Raw genomic sequence first — 15,171 nt, 5'->3', positions numbered from 1 at the left:
TACTTATCTGGGACAAGTTATTAGCTGTAATAATGATAAATGGCTGGAAGTCAAGAGAAGAATAAATTTTGGATGGATAGCATTCAGGAAATATAGTCACATACTGAAGAGCAATATCCCAGTTTGTCTGAAACGTAAAAGAATGAACCAATGTATACTCCCCACCATGACTTATGGAAGTGAAACTTGGGCGCTCACTAAAAGAATGGAAGAGAAGCTGAGAACTACACAGCGAAGAATGGAACGAATTATATTGGGAATCAGACTGTTAGATAAGAAGAGAAACACATGGATTAGGCAGCAAACTCAAGTAAAGGACATTCTTAACAAAACTAAAGAAATAAAATGGTCTTGGGCAGGACACATAGCTTGGAGACATGATGACAGATGGACTAAGAAAATAACAGAATGGTACCCAAGAGGAGCTAGAAGAAAACCTGGAAGACAAAGGCGGAGATGGATAGATTAAATTCATGAGTTTGTGGGTAGTAAATGGATGGCCAGTGCTGAAAACAGAAGGAACTGGAAAGTTGCTGGAGAGGCCTTCATCCTGCAGTGGATTGAAAATGGCTGATGATGATGATGATGATGATGATGGGTTTGTTAAAGGGAGGTCTTGTCTGACCAATTTCATTGGATACTATGATGTGGTCACAAAGGAACTGAATGTCAAAAATAATTTTGATATCATATACTTGGATTTCAGGAAAACCTTTGATACTGTTGCACTTGGAAGACTATGTACAAATTGAAGCAGCGTGGCATTACGGGTAAGCTGCTACAATGGATAAAGGGATGGTTGAGTGGGAGACGACAGAGAGTGGTAATCACTGGACACTGCTCTTCTTGGACAAATGTTATTAGTGGAGTTCCCCAGGGTTCAGTGCTGGGCCCATTGTTGTTTTGTGTATTCATCAATTATATTGATGAAAGTATATCAGGATTAATGTCCAAGTTTTCAGATGATTCAAAGGTTGGCAGGGTTGTTAATGACAGTAATGGCAGTGTGCTACTACAACAGGATCTAGAAAATTTGGGCATATGGGCTGTGAAGCGGCAACTGAATTTTAACATTGACAGATGCAGAGTACTGCATTTGGGTAGCAATAACCCAACAGAAACGTACCAAATGTCTGGTACTACACTCAGGGAAGTGGAAAATGAAAAAAAGACCTGGCGTTAATTGTGCAGTCAAATACGAAGTTCACTGAGCAGTGCAGAGGAGCTGCCAGGGCAAGTCATGTAATCTTGTCAATGATATATAGGAATTTTGCTAGCAGGAACAGTGAGGTGATTATCCTGTTATACAAGGCAATGGTCGGGCCATACCTAGAATACTGTGTACAGGTCTGGAGGCCTCATTTTAGGATGTAGAGTTGCTAGAACGAGTACAAAGAAAGGCAACAAGTGGTGAGGGAACAAAGGGGTGCTCTTATCAAGAAAGGCTTAGTTCTACAAAGTTCAGCACCTGGAGAGTAGGCACCAGCGAGGTGATCTGATTGAGGTGTATAAGGCCTTGAATGGGTTGAGCAAGCTGAATGCTGATGGGATTCTTCCACTTGCTCAGATTAAGAACTTGAGGGGGCATAGATTCAAATTGGGGAAAGACAGTTGTAGAATAGATGTGCAGAAATTTGCTTTTAGCCAGTGGGTGGTTGATTGGTGGAACAGACTTCCATCTTTTGTTGTGGAAGTTGATGGCCTAAATGAATTTAAGGTTGAGCTGGACATGCATTTCAAACGAATGGAGGGTTGAAATGGCAGGGGTTTTTTTGGCTGATGCTGCATGACCGTTGCTTTCCTGCATCCTATGCCTCTACTAATGATAATGCAGTTATCATATTTATGTGATTACTAATTACCTAAAGCCTTGATGTAATGGTGGTCATGAGCAAGAGTACAGTAGCACACGCTCCATGAGTTAACTGTGGTTCAGTCCCGTGTGAGTGTATGTATTCATGATTGGGCGTATTCACGATTTCTTGTAAACCTTTCTGCGCTGGTGGTCATGCTGGACTATAAACAATTCCCTTTTTTTTTTTTTTTTTTTTATTTATGCTGTAATGTGGGTAATTTTTTTTTTTTTTTTTTTTTTGTCATCTTATACTTTTAATCTACTGGCAGTCAAACAAAATATCTGTCATTGGTGATCATTTTGAACTTATTCAGTAAAAATATCTTGGATTTTTTATGGAGAAGTACAGGAAACTATTGAATGAGCAGAATGATTTTTGAATTAAAAGAAAGCTGTGGATCAAAATTGTAACAAAAACAATTGATTGCAGTTTAACAAATTGATATATAATAATTACAGATGGGAAATGGGATTGTACAATTTTGGAATGCAAGTCCTTATGATATCTGAGAAATAGCGGTTGGTTTGACTGCAGCTTATTTGGCTATTCAGGAAAGTCATGGTTAGGCGCACCCATTGTTAGTGCAAATTAATGTATTGTTTAAAAATCAGATAATGAAATAGAAATTTTTTTTTTTTTTCCCCCTCCACCTAGTTAGAAGAGTATTGTGTTATGGTACAAACTATTTTACAGCTGCAAGAGGAAGCCAATGATGTGGAGGATGCTCTTGATTCAGTTTCTGTATATAATCCTCTGCCCCCATCACCATCTGAAGAAGGATCACATAGAGGTATGAACTCAGATTTAGTTGTTTAATCATTTAGTATTAGTAGTGACAAATACAGCAAAAAAAAAAAAAAAGACACCTCCTATAAAGCTGATTTCATTTTTAAAACATTGCTTTTGTAAGTAGGCGTTTCCTAGCCAGGTGGGAAGGAGCAGCAGTGCGGTAGCACACGCTTCTTGATTAGACCGGGGTTCGAGCCCATCACCACCAAATATGGAGGATGCGGAAAGGTCAGGGAATGACCACTGCATATCCCCGGAGCAATATGGCCTTAGTTGCTAATGCTCCAAATAACAAACAAACAAGCTTTTGTAAGTCAAGTATGTGAGCTTGTACTTTGGAATAAACACCTACAAATTTTGGTATTTATTCCAAACCTGTAATTGATTTTGTTCTGTCTCATGAATTTTTTGCACTAAATACAAATTAAAATAATTTAACCAATTGAACCTTTAGCAGTGGTTCACTTTTTTCTTTTCTTTTTTTTTTGTGCATAGATGAATTTGAACTGTTGTAAAACCCTTTTATGTTCATTGCATGTGACCCTTTTGAAACACGAATAGTAGTCGGCTATCACCAGTACTCATGATAGTCCTGCTGTATCATTCACACAGAAAGCAAAGAAATTGCAAGCAAAAGATATAACCAGACTGTTTTCTAAGAATTTGGATAACACCCCCAAATCACCACACATTGTCCATTCATAATCACATTTTACTTTTTCTAACAAGCATTTTCAGCTCTTTAAGTTTCATTTTAAGTGTATGAAATAGGCATCTGGAATGAAGGGTAACATGTTCCCAGTTTTATATTAAAAGAACTCCTTTTTAAGCTTAGCATTGAGTTGTCAATGAAGTCTCCATTCTGTTGTATCATACAAAATACCTGTACATTGATTAAATCATTTATATCTGTAGAGAACATGGGATCTCTCCTAGAAGTAGAAGAGAGTGAATCTTCTTCTTTCTGCTTTTACCATGAAAATGAAGTACCAGATGCCAATAATAGATTCTTTTCACTCAGATACTTGTCTCACCTTTTAAAATCCAGAAATACCTAGAAAGCCTCATAGGATCTGCAAAATCAGCCAAGTATCTGAGATTTGGCTTTTTGCTCATTGAGGGTCTCAGATGAATTTCAGTCAGAGCAGCTCCAGAAAATTACATCCTTTGGAGGATTGTCCATTACTGTTTCCCCTCATGCTACTCTAAACACCTCTAGGAGTGTGATGTGTCTCATAAACCTCTGAAAAGAAGGGTTAAAAAATGAATTACAAGACCAGGGAATTGTGCATGTAGAGTGCATTTTATACTAAACATGACAATGCTATTGTTCTGACCTGGAACATAATCCTGAGATTTGATAGCCCTAGACTTCCAGCATCTATCAAAGCAGGATATCTCAACTGTTTGATAAAACTGTATATTCCTAACCCAGTACATTGTTTCAAATTCAAAAAATTTGCCCATTCCCAAAAAAATATTCACGGGTCAGAACTGAACAAAACATTCACAAAAAGGTCAAAAAATCAGTACAACCTCAAAATAACATCCAACCTGCTTTTGCTCAATTAATCCAAAAGCTAGCACCAATAACCACTTCTGTGCAAGGAACAACAATGGCTAGTACCCAAACAGAAGTAACATTTCCCTCAAACCGATCAATCTCAGACTGGGCTCAATCACTTTTGGAACGTATACCCTCCCTTACCTAGTAAAACAACTAAGATAAGCAAGGCCATTAACATACCACATTGTTCCGCATACCAATGCTCATCCAAAGTATTTAGAAAGCACTGCTTCTGATGATAATGGTATGCAGACTCACTGAGCAGGCCTTGAAGAAAACACTCACCAAGAAAATCCAGTTCTTGACCTCTTCCCAGAGGAAGAGGTCAAGAACTGGATTATGGACATAGGGAGACCATCCTTCCCGGGGGGGGGGGGAATCTGATTGCTATAAGTCACCAGCTGCTTTGACACAAACTGGGGGGGGGGCTTTTTTTTTTTTTTTATGAGAACCCCAAACACGAGAGGTATTATAACCTATAGTACTTAGTACCGTGCTTGGGTTGGAGGTTGAGAACACGAAAGAAGATATTTGTTGATATTGGACTTGAACTTCTGTAGATTGTAATTTTCAGGAAATACGTATGAAGGAAGGTTGTACCAGAAAACGGCAGTTGAATGAATAAATGAGGAAGATGAAAAGTTGGTTCTGTGGGTTTGAAGTTGGACAGTAAATGGATGTTGGCTGGTGGCGGCACGTGTTCGGACTGTTTTGAAAGAGAGAGAGGGAATTATAGAAGCCAATTCAGAAGAACAGTGCCCATGGAAGTATCTGTAGAAGAGGCATGCAGCAGAAACAGTGCGTCTATGAGAAAGTGAGTGGAGAGATTCTGTTAGAGATGAGTCATTAATTAACATAACTGCCCTCTTCTGAATGGAATCAAGAAGCCTGAGAGAGGTTTTGGGGGCACCACCCCAGATGTGGGAACAATATTCCATGGCAGGGTGGATTTGCGATTTATACAGAGTGAGCAGCTGTTTGGAAGAAAAGTAACGCCGAGAGCGAAAGATAAAACCAAGTTTTTTAGATGCAGAGGAAGCAATATTTGTAATGTGCTTGTGCCAAGAGAGATTAGAAGTCAGGGTAATCCCCAAAAGAGATATATCATTTTGCCTAGAAATCGGAGTGTCACTAAAGATAAGCATAGGAGCAGAAGAATCCTTTTTGCGAGATATAAGACAAGATTGAGTTTTAGAAGGGTTGAAATCAACTAAGTTGTCTTTGCCCCACCGGAGAATTACCTGAAGATCGGCATTTAAGGAATTGGCAGCAGATTTTCGAGAACTTGAAGCTGATTGAGCTGGACAAGGTTTCTCAAAATGGAAAGTTGAATGCAATGTGCTATCATCGGCAAAACTATGGATAGGATTTCCAGTCAATGGAAGAAGGTCATTGATATACAAGAGGAAAAGAGTGGGGGAAAGAACTAAACCTTGGGGGACACCGGCATTAGTGAAGAAGTTAGAAGACAGAGAGCCATCTACCATCACCCTCAGTGAGCGATCAGAGAGAAAACTGGATAACCAATTACTAAAAACAGTTGGCAAACCATAAGATGGAAGCTTGTTTAGAAGACCTTTATGCCAAACACGATCAAAAGCCTTTGAGATGTTAAGAGCAACTACTTGTGTTTCACCGAACTTTTCCATTGAATTAGTCCATAAATGGGTAACATAAGCCAGAATATCACCAGTGGATCAACACTGACGGAATCCATACTGGCGATCGTTGATCAGACAGAAGGTTTCTAAGTAGTTTAAGAGTTGGCGGTTAAATTAGTAGGTGGTAGATGACTTTCATCAACCGGTGAAATACCACCACTTTGCTTATTGGAGGCTTGAAGTGGCGAAACCCATGTTTAGTCTCCAGAGCAAAGTTTCCGGCATCCCCCCCCCATACTTCTCCTTCAACCCATGCACGGTACTAAGTACTATAGGTTTTGATACCTTTCGTGTTTGGGGTTTTCATAAAAAAAAAAAAAAAAAAAAAAAATTGATTTCTCCATTACTTTAGAAAGAGTAGAAGTAATTGCAATGGGACGATAATTGGATGGGAGGGATTTGTCACCCTTTTTAGGAACTGGCTGGATATGAGCAAATTTCCAAGCAGAAGGAAAAACACCTTTGGAATAAGAAAGTGAAAAAAAGGCGGCAAAGAATAGGAGTAAGTTCAGGAGCAAGGTTTTGAGAACAAGTGGAGAAATACCATCAGGACCTGGAGCTTTCTTAGCATCAAGATTCATCAAAATCCTTTTGATATCCTTTTGACGGAAGACCACAGGAGGCATTGAATGGAACGTGTTAGGAATGGTGGGAGGTGTTTTACCAAGATCATTAATACATGAGCTCAAAGAAAAATGGGATGCTAGCAGGTCAGCTTTAACCTTGGCTGAAGTGACAACAGAACCATCTGGTTTGGACAGAGGTGGGAGCAGAGATGGGCAAAAGTTGCGGCCAATAGCTTTGGCAAGAGACCAGAATGCTCGGCTACCATTAGGGCAAGAAGCAAGTTTTCTACTCTTAGCCTGTTCAAACTCTAGTTTGGACTGATTAATAACTGCTTTACAATTGTTGCGAGCTTTGGTGTAGGCAGAAAATGAAACTGAAGAATTAGAAACAAGCCAATTACGATATGCAATTTTCTTCTCTTGGACAGCCTTAGCACATTTATTGGAGAACCAAGGTTTAGATAAAGGACGAGATTTTAAAGTGGAGTGTGGGATAAAGGATTCCATTCCTGCAAGAATAATTTCACTGACACGATCTGAGCAAACGTTGACATCAGAAGTTTTGAAACAGTAATCAGACCAAGGAAAAGAAGAAAAGAAGTCTCGCAGGTCATCCCATTTTGCATTCTTGTAATGCCAAACAATACGAGGTTGGGAATAGCCATGAGATAAAGGTTCCATTGGAGAAGAGGCAATCACCAAGTTGTGATATGAAGTGCCTAAAGGACCTCTCACTTCAACCTTTCTCACAAACAACTTAGAAGGGTTGTTTGTGAGAAAAAGATCAAGCGTATTGGCTGTATGATTAGGATTGTCTGGTATTCTTGTAGGTAAATGAACAATCTGTGCTAGGTCATTAGTAATTGCAAAAGCCTCAGCATCTCGACCTGCTGGGTCGGTGTGACTAGAAAACGGAAGCCAGCTGGAGTTGTGAACGTTAAAATCACCAAGGAAAATTACCTCACTGTTAGGAAAGTTGGACTGGAGAAAGTCAAGTTGCAAAGAGAGGAAGTCAAAGAGCTCCAAGTGATTAGTGGAGTTGGGAGAACGGTAGAGACAACAGATGAATTTTACACAATGAGGTAGAGAGATTTTAAGCCAGAGAAGATCGAGGTGTGCACTAAACCTAAATAATGCCTAGTTTCCTTCAATGGAATTGTAGTGGATATCACAGAAATGATGACATTTGGGAACTTCTTCTACAGTATAATCCAGTTGCCTTTTGTCTTAAGAAACTAACTTAGCAAAATCTGTTACTACCTCACTTAAACATCACATCATCTACAGAAAATAGTTTTTCATGTAACCAATCCATCTGATGGAGGCATTGCAATTGTAATGAGTTCCAATCTTTTTCTCTTACCACTCTCTTCTTATATTATTATTATTAGCTATATTGTGCAAACAAGGAAGCCTGAGGCTTATGCTGCACCAGCCAAAAAAAATTCGAGAGAGAGAGCTGGATATCATCATTTTTTTTCTTTCTTGGCGATTCCCTTCTTTTTACTTTTGACACTCTCTCTCAGGGTAACTTGCAAATTTTTTTTTGGCTGGTGCAGCATAAGCCTCAGGCTTCCTTGCACAATATAGCTAATAATCTTCCCCCTAACCAAAACATCTCTTATAGTAACCTTGAAAGTCTTGTATCTCAGCTCCCTTCTGCATTATGGGGGATTTTAATGCCAGCTATCCTTTATGTGGGTGGTAGGATACACGATAAACAGGAAGAAAAATTTAGAAAGGTTTCTTCATAAGCTAAATCTGATACTACCGAATACTGCATTACCCACTTATTTTCACTTGCCTTCTTGGTCAAGTTCAGCAGTCGACATCTCCACATGCTCACTGGCTTTTTCCCCTGTTTGGCAAATATACCACCCTGTCCCAATCATATGGGAATTTGCAAAAGTTTATTGGGAAAAATACAGGCAGCTAACAATCTTAGACAAAGCAGTTGTATTGAACATATCAGTTAACAATGCTGTAACTTATATAACAAATTTGAATATTGCAGGCTACAGAAATAACAATATCAAGAATTCTCACAAATCATTGAATATGCCCAGAACTCTGCCGGAACAATAAATGCAACCAAACCAGATGAGAGAAAAATAAAACCTGGAATAACTTTTGTAAGAATCATATACCACTTCAAATCTAATGCAGTTTAAGAAAGCCAGAGGCCAGTGCCAGGTATATTCAGTAAGCAAGCAAAAGTGAAATCATAGAAACGTTTCACTTTAACGACTGTGAGGTCTCCACTAAAACACAAACCATCAGGAAAAAGTATCAGAAAAATGCATAATAAATATCCTCCCTTAATATTATGCATTCTGAATGTGAATAGGAATCACATTTTGCATTTCCTTAAGACATTGGCAACACTCTTGGAGATTCTTTTGCTCAAACTTCTTCCCTATTCTTATACTTCCAGCTTTCCAGATATTAAAATCCCTTGCCGAAAAACAGACAATAAATTTTGACACTGATCCCCATCAACCATACAACTGTCCCTTCCCAAAAATAATTGAATTATGGCTTTCTCTTGACATTTAAAGACCTAGTGCTGCTGGACCTGATGGAGTTCACTACTCCACATTAAAAGAGCTCAGTGAAGAGTCACTTTGTGTCTTACTTCTTCTGTATAACTGGATTTTTGCAGAAAATGCTTTCCTTGATATCTGGTGCCATGCCCATGTCATAGCATTATTAAAACCTGGCAAAGACTCAATGAATCCTCTCCACTATCAGCCTATTTCTCTCACCAGCTGTATGGACAAAATAATGAAAAAATGGTAAACTGCCATCTCACCTGATTGATAAACAAATACAATCGGCTCATCCCAATGTGGTACTGGTAGATCAACTCTAGACCTCTTGATTCAAACAGAAACCCAGATTCTTTAATGCATTCATAAGAAAGGAACATTTAACTACAGTTTATTTAGACATAGAGAAAGCTTTTCACACAGCTTGGTTTTAATGAATTCTGCACAATCTATACACACATTAGACTTCAGGGCGATCTCCCAAAGTTTATACAGAACTTTTTGAAGCAGCAGCCTTTCCAGGTCTGCATTCAATCCACCCTATTTTGTAACTTCATCCAAGAAGCTGTATCACAGGGCTCAGTTTTAAATGCCACCCTCTTCATTAAAAAATCAACCTAGTAGCTGAGAATGTTCCAACCACTGTTTTTCTATTTTATGCACAGATGACTAGTATATCTTGCCATTCTCAAAACCTGAAAATAATTGAAAGACCACTTCGAGGATTAACAGGATTATAACTTGAGCTGTGGATAACGGTTTCTTATATCATCTGAAAAAACAGTTGCAGTTCATTTCTGTAGAAGATCCAGTTCTAAAGCTGGGCAACCATGTCATACTTGTTGAGCCTACTGTATTTCTTGGCTTAAAGTTAGATAAAAATTACCTTTCTTGACAATATCAAACAACTTAAAACTACTTGCTTCAAGAAATTAAACATCTTGAGAATATTATCAGCTACATCATGAGGTGCTGACCATCACATACTTCTTCTCTTATATTTGAGTGGACATGGTTACCCCATTGCAAATGCCAATTGTATTTTTGGCTGATTAAGTGATCTGTGTAAATTGTATAGTATCATTCTCATTGATGTGGTAGGTAATGTGCAGTAATGTGGCTGAGTTTTATCGATTGCATTCCTCCCTTCTATTGGAGAATGGAAGGGATTTAATTCTTGTCATCCCTGTCAACAGCATAGTAAGCAAAAGAGATTTTTTTTTTTTTTTTTTCTCCCTCTCTGTATTTGGATCTCTAATTCAAGAAAGAACATCCAAGCTGGGAAAACTGTCAACATCCTATTTCTACACAGCAGTTTATCAAAAAATTTGTAACATTAATTATATTATGAATATATTTCTGCCTGCCTGCTACAATAAAATATTAATATTATTGACTCATTGACTATTGCTTTATCTACATTTTCTAAATTTTCTACACTCAAGTGTAGAAAATTTAATATGAATTGTTCTTAACACATTTGCTGCTAAATGATACTTTTGTAAAAATGAACTACAATTTTTGTTCCTTGATGCAACTACATATCCTTTCAGTTGCAGTCAATAAACAAATTCTGTAAAAGGAAAGGCACATGAAATGAACAACTGTTCAGTAGTGACATGCTGATGAACTATGGACTATTTGCATTACAGCTAGGATTTTGCTTAGCAGCTTCCACTGTCTAGAGAGCACTTTAAAAGCTGTATACGTGGTTCATAGTTTCATTGAGAGGCTGTCTTGGGATGGCGTTGGTGGCTCCTCATCATTTCTGAGAGTGAGAGTGCTATAAAAGCTGTATACTTGGTTTACAGTCTCATATGTTCATTGCTTATGTTGAACTTATTAACATAGTTTAGTATTTTCCACAAGAAGAAACGGTTAAATTTTTTGAAGTAGTGCTTGCTGAATTTTAATTCTTTAGTTTGCAAGGAAAAAACATCATCCTTAGTGTGCGTCTACTGATAAAATTTTGTGTGAAAAGTGTTTTCTTATAAATTTTTTTCCAAAGGGTTGTTATAATGGATTCACAGCGTGGGACCTCAGGACTGAAAAGGAATGCAAGATGGACTGTATGTTGAAGCTGATGACATTGAATCAGTTCTTTATAATATGTTATCTGATACTGAAACAGATTTCTATTCAAATGATGTGGATTCTGAATCTTGCTCAAATGCATCTGTTGATGTTAGAATGCTGCAAACAATAGATGCCAGTGTTACTTGGAGTGATGATTCTTCACAGATGAAATCCTTCCATTTACAAAAAAGCAGTGCCTACTTGTTTCAGCACCACAGAGCACAGAGAAAGGACCTTCACAAATATAAGCAGCAAATATGTTTTTATATGTCATTTAATTATATTTTATTTTTTGAGGATACAAAAAATACAGGTCAAGTTTGTGTGCAGTTTCAGAGACCCACACAAGACTATTGTGCACAAAGCTACAAAACCTAAAATTGTAAAAACCTGGAAAAAAAGTGTAGTCATATACTGGCAACATGGAGGTAGACATTCACCAAGACAATGATGACAGTGCTAGAATTGCATGCAAATGATACCATGGAGATGGGACATCTGGCCTCTCACACAGCCAAATCAATCTTCCTCATCCAAACAAAAACAGATGAATTAATTCATGTGGTGACAATGAATAAATTCATACAGTGGAAATGTAGAGGCCTATGCAGTAAACATGTTCACTGAATGATTTACATGTTTGGATCAATACAGTAGTATGTTAATAGGATGCCTTTCTATTCCCAAAAGGTGACAGAAAATGTCTTCTGTAAGCATTCAAAACTACTAACCACAATCATTGCCAAGTTTGAGCAAAAATTTTGAAAATATGGTCCATAAGAGGCTCGGACCCACAAAATCTTTGATCATTATCAGTATGCTTTTGTAGAAGAAGGTTCACCCTAGGGAAAAAAAAAAAAAAAAAAAATTGAATCCAATCTGAAAATTAATCCTCAGTCCTAGGCAATGCTTTCATTGGGAGACAGCATTAAGTTTTGGCCAACCTAGGTATCAGGAAAGCATTTGAAACCATTTAGTCATTGTATTGTTATGGACACACATTGCCTGAGACTGAAAGGCCACCTCTCTTAAAATAATACAGAAATTTTTTCAGTTACATACCTTTCAGATTATATAGGAATATGCTGTTGACATCTTATTTTCAAGAGTAGAGTATCTCACAGGGATCTACACTGTCTACAGTGTAGATCCCTGTGAGAAGATTCCTGGATCACAAATAAGATTGCATTCAGTCTACACTGAATGCAATCTTATTTGTGATCCAGGCCAACAGCATGACACAAGACCTTCCAGTAACTATTGAAGTTTATATGTATGCAGCCAAGCTAACTATATCCTGTTAATCACAGAGAATGAGAACTATTGAAAGACATCTCCAACTTGCTGTAGTCAAAATCGAATCCTGGACCTCACACATTGGCTACCACCTAGTTGAACAGAAATTCACCACTCACTTTTGCAAACATCATTCACTCCATCCTGATTCAGAACTACAGTATAATAATGTACTAGTTCCACTTGTCCACATTATTTATTAGGTACATTATTTATCAGGCCTTTTCTATGTGTGATATTAGACAGGAAATTTAACTTTGAAGCTCACATGACTTATCTTTGAATAATTTGTTTAAAGAAATTAAATATACTCTGATCTCTTTGTTCCATGTCATGGGGTGCTGATTGACATACATTATTTCATCTTTGTAGAGCTCTGATCAGGTCACACTTAAACTGATCTCAACTATATGATTGCAAGCTCGACTGTGGTTATTTTCAAGTGTTGTCTAAGAAGTTTTTGTTTTTAAAAATTTATCCCTAATTTGTTGCTAACATGTGGCGATTCTTAATGTAGTGAGTCATTAGAAAAGAATCCCTCTATTTGAATATGCTGTCATTTATTAAATAATTAAGCTACAAGTGATTATTGTCACAAAATGTCAAGAAAGTTTGTTGCCATTTTTTTGTTGAGTAAACTTCAATATGGGTGCCAGTTGTTGCTTAAAAAATGTCCATGTAATAATCAGCTTCCATTCACATTCAGCCTAGCATATCTGACCCACTCTACTTTCTGCCCTCCCCCCCTAGGAGCCAGATGATCACTCCACCTCTTCCAATACACTGATTCCAAATTTGCTATTTAAATCTATTGAAAGAAAACTGGTATTCCAATCAGGTTTATCAATCTGAGAAAGAGAAACTAACTTACTGTACATATTGTCCAGTTTTTTTAGTTTTTGGCAAAATGGTAAGGTCCAATAACAGTCAGTTCACGCCAAATCATTGGCTTCTCCAATACAACACAAGGATTTTCAGAATCCTAAATGCAGTTGTAAGCCAATTTACAGCATAAATTGCACATTGTGGCATCATAAGAATAAAAAACCTGATTTAAGAAATTAGGATTGTCAATTTTCAAGAAACAGAGTTGAACATTGATTTCTTAAGTTGAATCAGATGTTGTAATTTCATGTTTAAATGGAATATTTCAAGTGTGAAGTTTAGTTATTTACATAACACTTTTTGAATAGTAGATTTTGGTACTACATTTACCGAACTACAGTAGTTATTGACTTTCCAGGGCTCCATATCCACAGTAATCTGATGCATTCAATCACTACCTTTGACCAATGTGGTGTGCATGCTTTTCTCCTTTTAACACTGCTGTTTTCTCTAAATTGATTATACCAACAAGAAATAGCTTTAGGAGGATCTCTTCTATATTTGCCAAAAATTAGATTGCACAGTCACAAAAGATTTATTTCACATACCATAACTTGCATCAAGCTTTCTCCTTATATGGTCACCATCTTACCCATGCTAGCACTGGAAATGGGTGCCATACAGAGAAACTTAGTTTCCTGACAATTTGTGACAAAAATTCTCTCTCTCTCTCTCGCACACATTTTTTAAAGTACATTTATATATGTGTATGTATGTATATATCCCAGAAACAATTAAATAATGATATAATTAAGTAATTGATTTTATTGTTTACAGCTAATTAATAATGGAATGATTTCATTTATTACAGTACTTTAATTACATTGCATTTATTACAGTACCCTTTAATGATATGCTGGTGAAGTTTTATAAAAAATAAATAAAATGTAATATGATCAAAATAATTAAAATTAATTTTAATTAATCAAGGCTATTCTGTTTTTAAGTAGTACTGGTATAATTAAAAAAAGACATCTTTATTTTATGATTGTTGTAGTATATACAACCATCCTTTTGGGATTAGCATATAAAGCATCTCATTATCTGAACCTCAGTGACCTTATATTTAAATATCAAGTTTTTCATAGTATCAGCTTGGTAATAAGATAAAGGGCTTATTTGTGGAAACAAAAATTGAGACGTTAAACCCTTAAACTTAACCCTGACCACTTGTATTACGTTATTTTCTTAGGTGCTTATGGTGTTCTTCGATATCGTTATTCTGGAAAGCATTCTGAAGGGAATAGATTCATCAGGGATAACGAACTTTGAATATTGGGTGCATAATCATTCAAAGACTGTTTCATTTGTGTCTATTTAAACGTGAACATTTTACTAATGACTGCAAGTTTTCCAGTTGAGTTGGAAGCAGCTGCATCAGGTTTTAAAATAGAATGCAAAAGTATTAACTACATGATCACAGAAGTAGTAACATAAGAATTATTATTCATTAAAAATATGAAATGTGTTGGAACTTAATGCTTGAAATGGTAGGTATAAACTGCCATGCAGAAATTTCTTGATGTCAGTGCTTTATTTTAATAATTAAGTTACTGTTTTTAATTTTGAAAAAAAAAATGTGTAGATATATATGTCTTTCGAAATACACAACTAATTGTCCACTGAAAACTGTAGTGGATAATTGTAATTTTACATAAAATACAAAGCTGAAGTGTATATTGGCATAATTTTTGCATTTTTATCAAATATCTAGTATATATTTATAGTTTCACATTTTCATTTGGAAATTTCAGTGTATTGAACCCTATAAATTTAGCATTTGTGATTTGGGAAGGATATGGATATATATTTTTTATCTACTTTTTAAAAGGTGAAATTCTACAATGTAGAACCTATCCCATTCTGGTTTTTCTCCTAACTCACCAACAGATATGCTGGTGTTCAATGCACCAAAAAACCAATTGA

The 15,171-nt window shown here is 36.7% G+C and overlaps 1 protein-coding gene across 3 annotated transcripts in view; it reads left to right on the top strand.

The window, feature by feature from the left end:
• The window catches only part of LOC150083767 (leucine-rich melanocyte differentiation-associated protein), a 92,885-nt gene extending 78,252 nt beyond the window's left edge, over window positions 1-14,633 (top strand). For all 3 annotated transcript variants that reach the window (XM_090377475.1, XM_090377473.1, XM_090377474.1), the window contains exons 6-7: window positions 2,550-2,646; window positions 14,438-14,633. In XM_090377475.1, the coding sequence (XP_090233601.1) occupies window positions 2,550-2,646; window positions 14,438-14,517 (177 nt within the window). In that variant the 3' untranslated portion in view covers window positions 14,518-14,633. The remainder of the gene's footprint in view (window positions 1-2,549; window positions 2,647-14,437) is intronic.
• Window positions 14,634-15,171: the final 538 nt, after the last annotated feature.

This window comes from Mastigoproctus giganteus, chromosome 7, assembly GCF_048544385.1.
Source record: "Mastigoproctus giganteus isolate SK-2022 chromosome 7, ASM4854438v1, whole genome shotgun sequence".
Taxonomy (NCBI): Eukaryota; Metazoa; Arthropoda; class Arachnida; order Uropygi; family Thelyphonidae; genus Mastigoproctus; species Mastigoproctus giganteus.
This window is presented reverse-complemented; position numbering and strand designations above follow the sequence as displayed.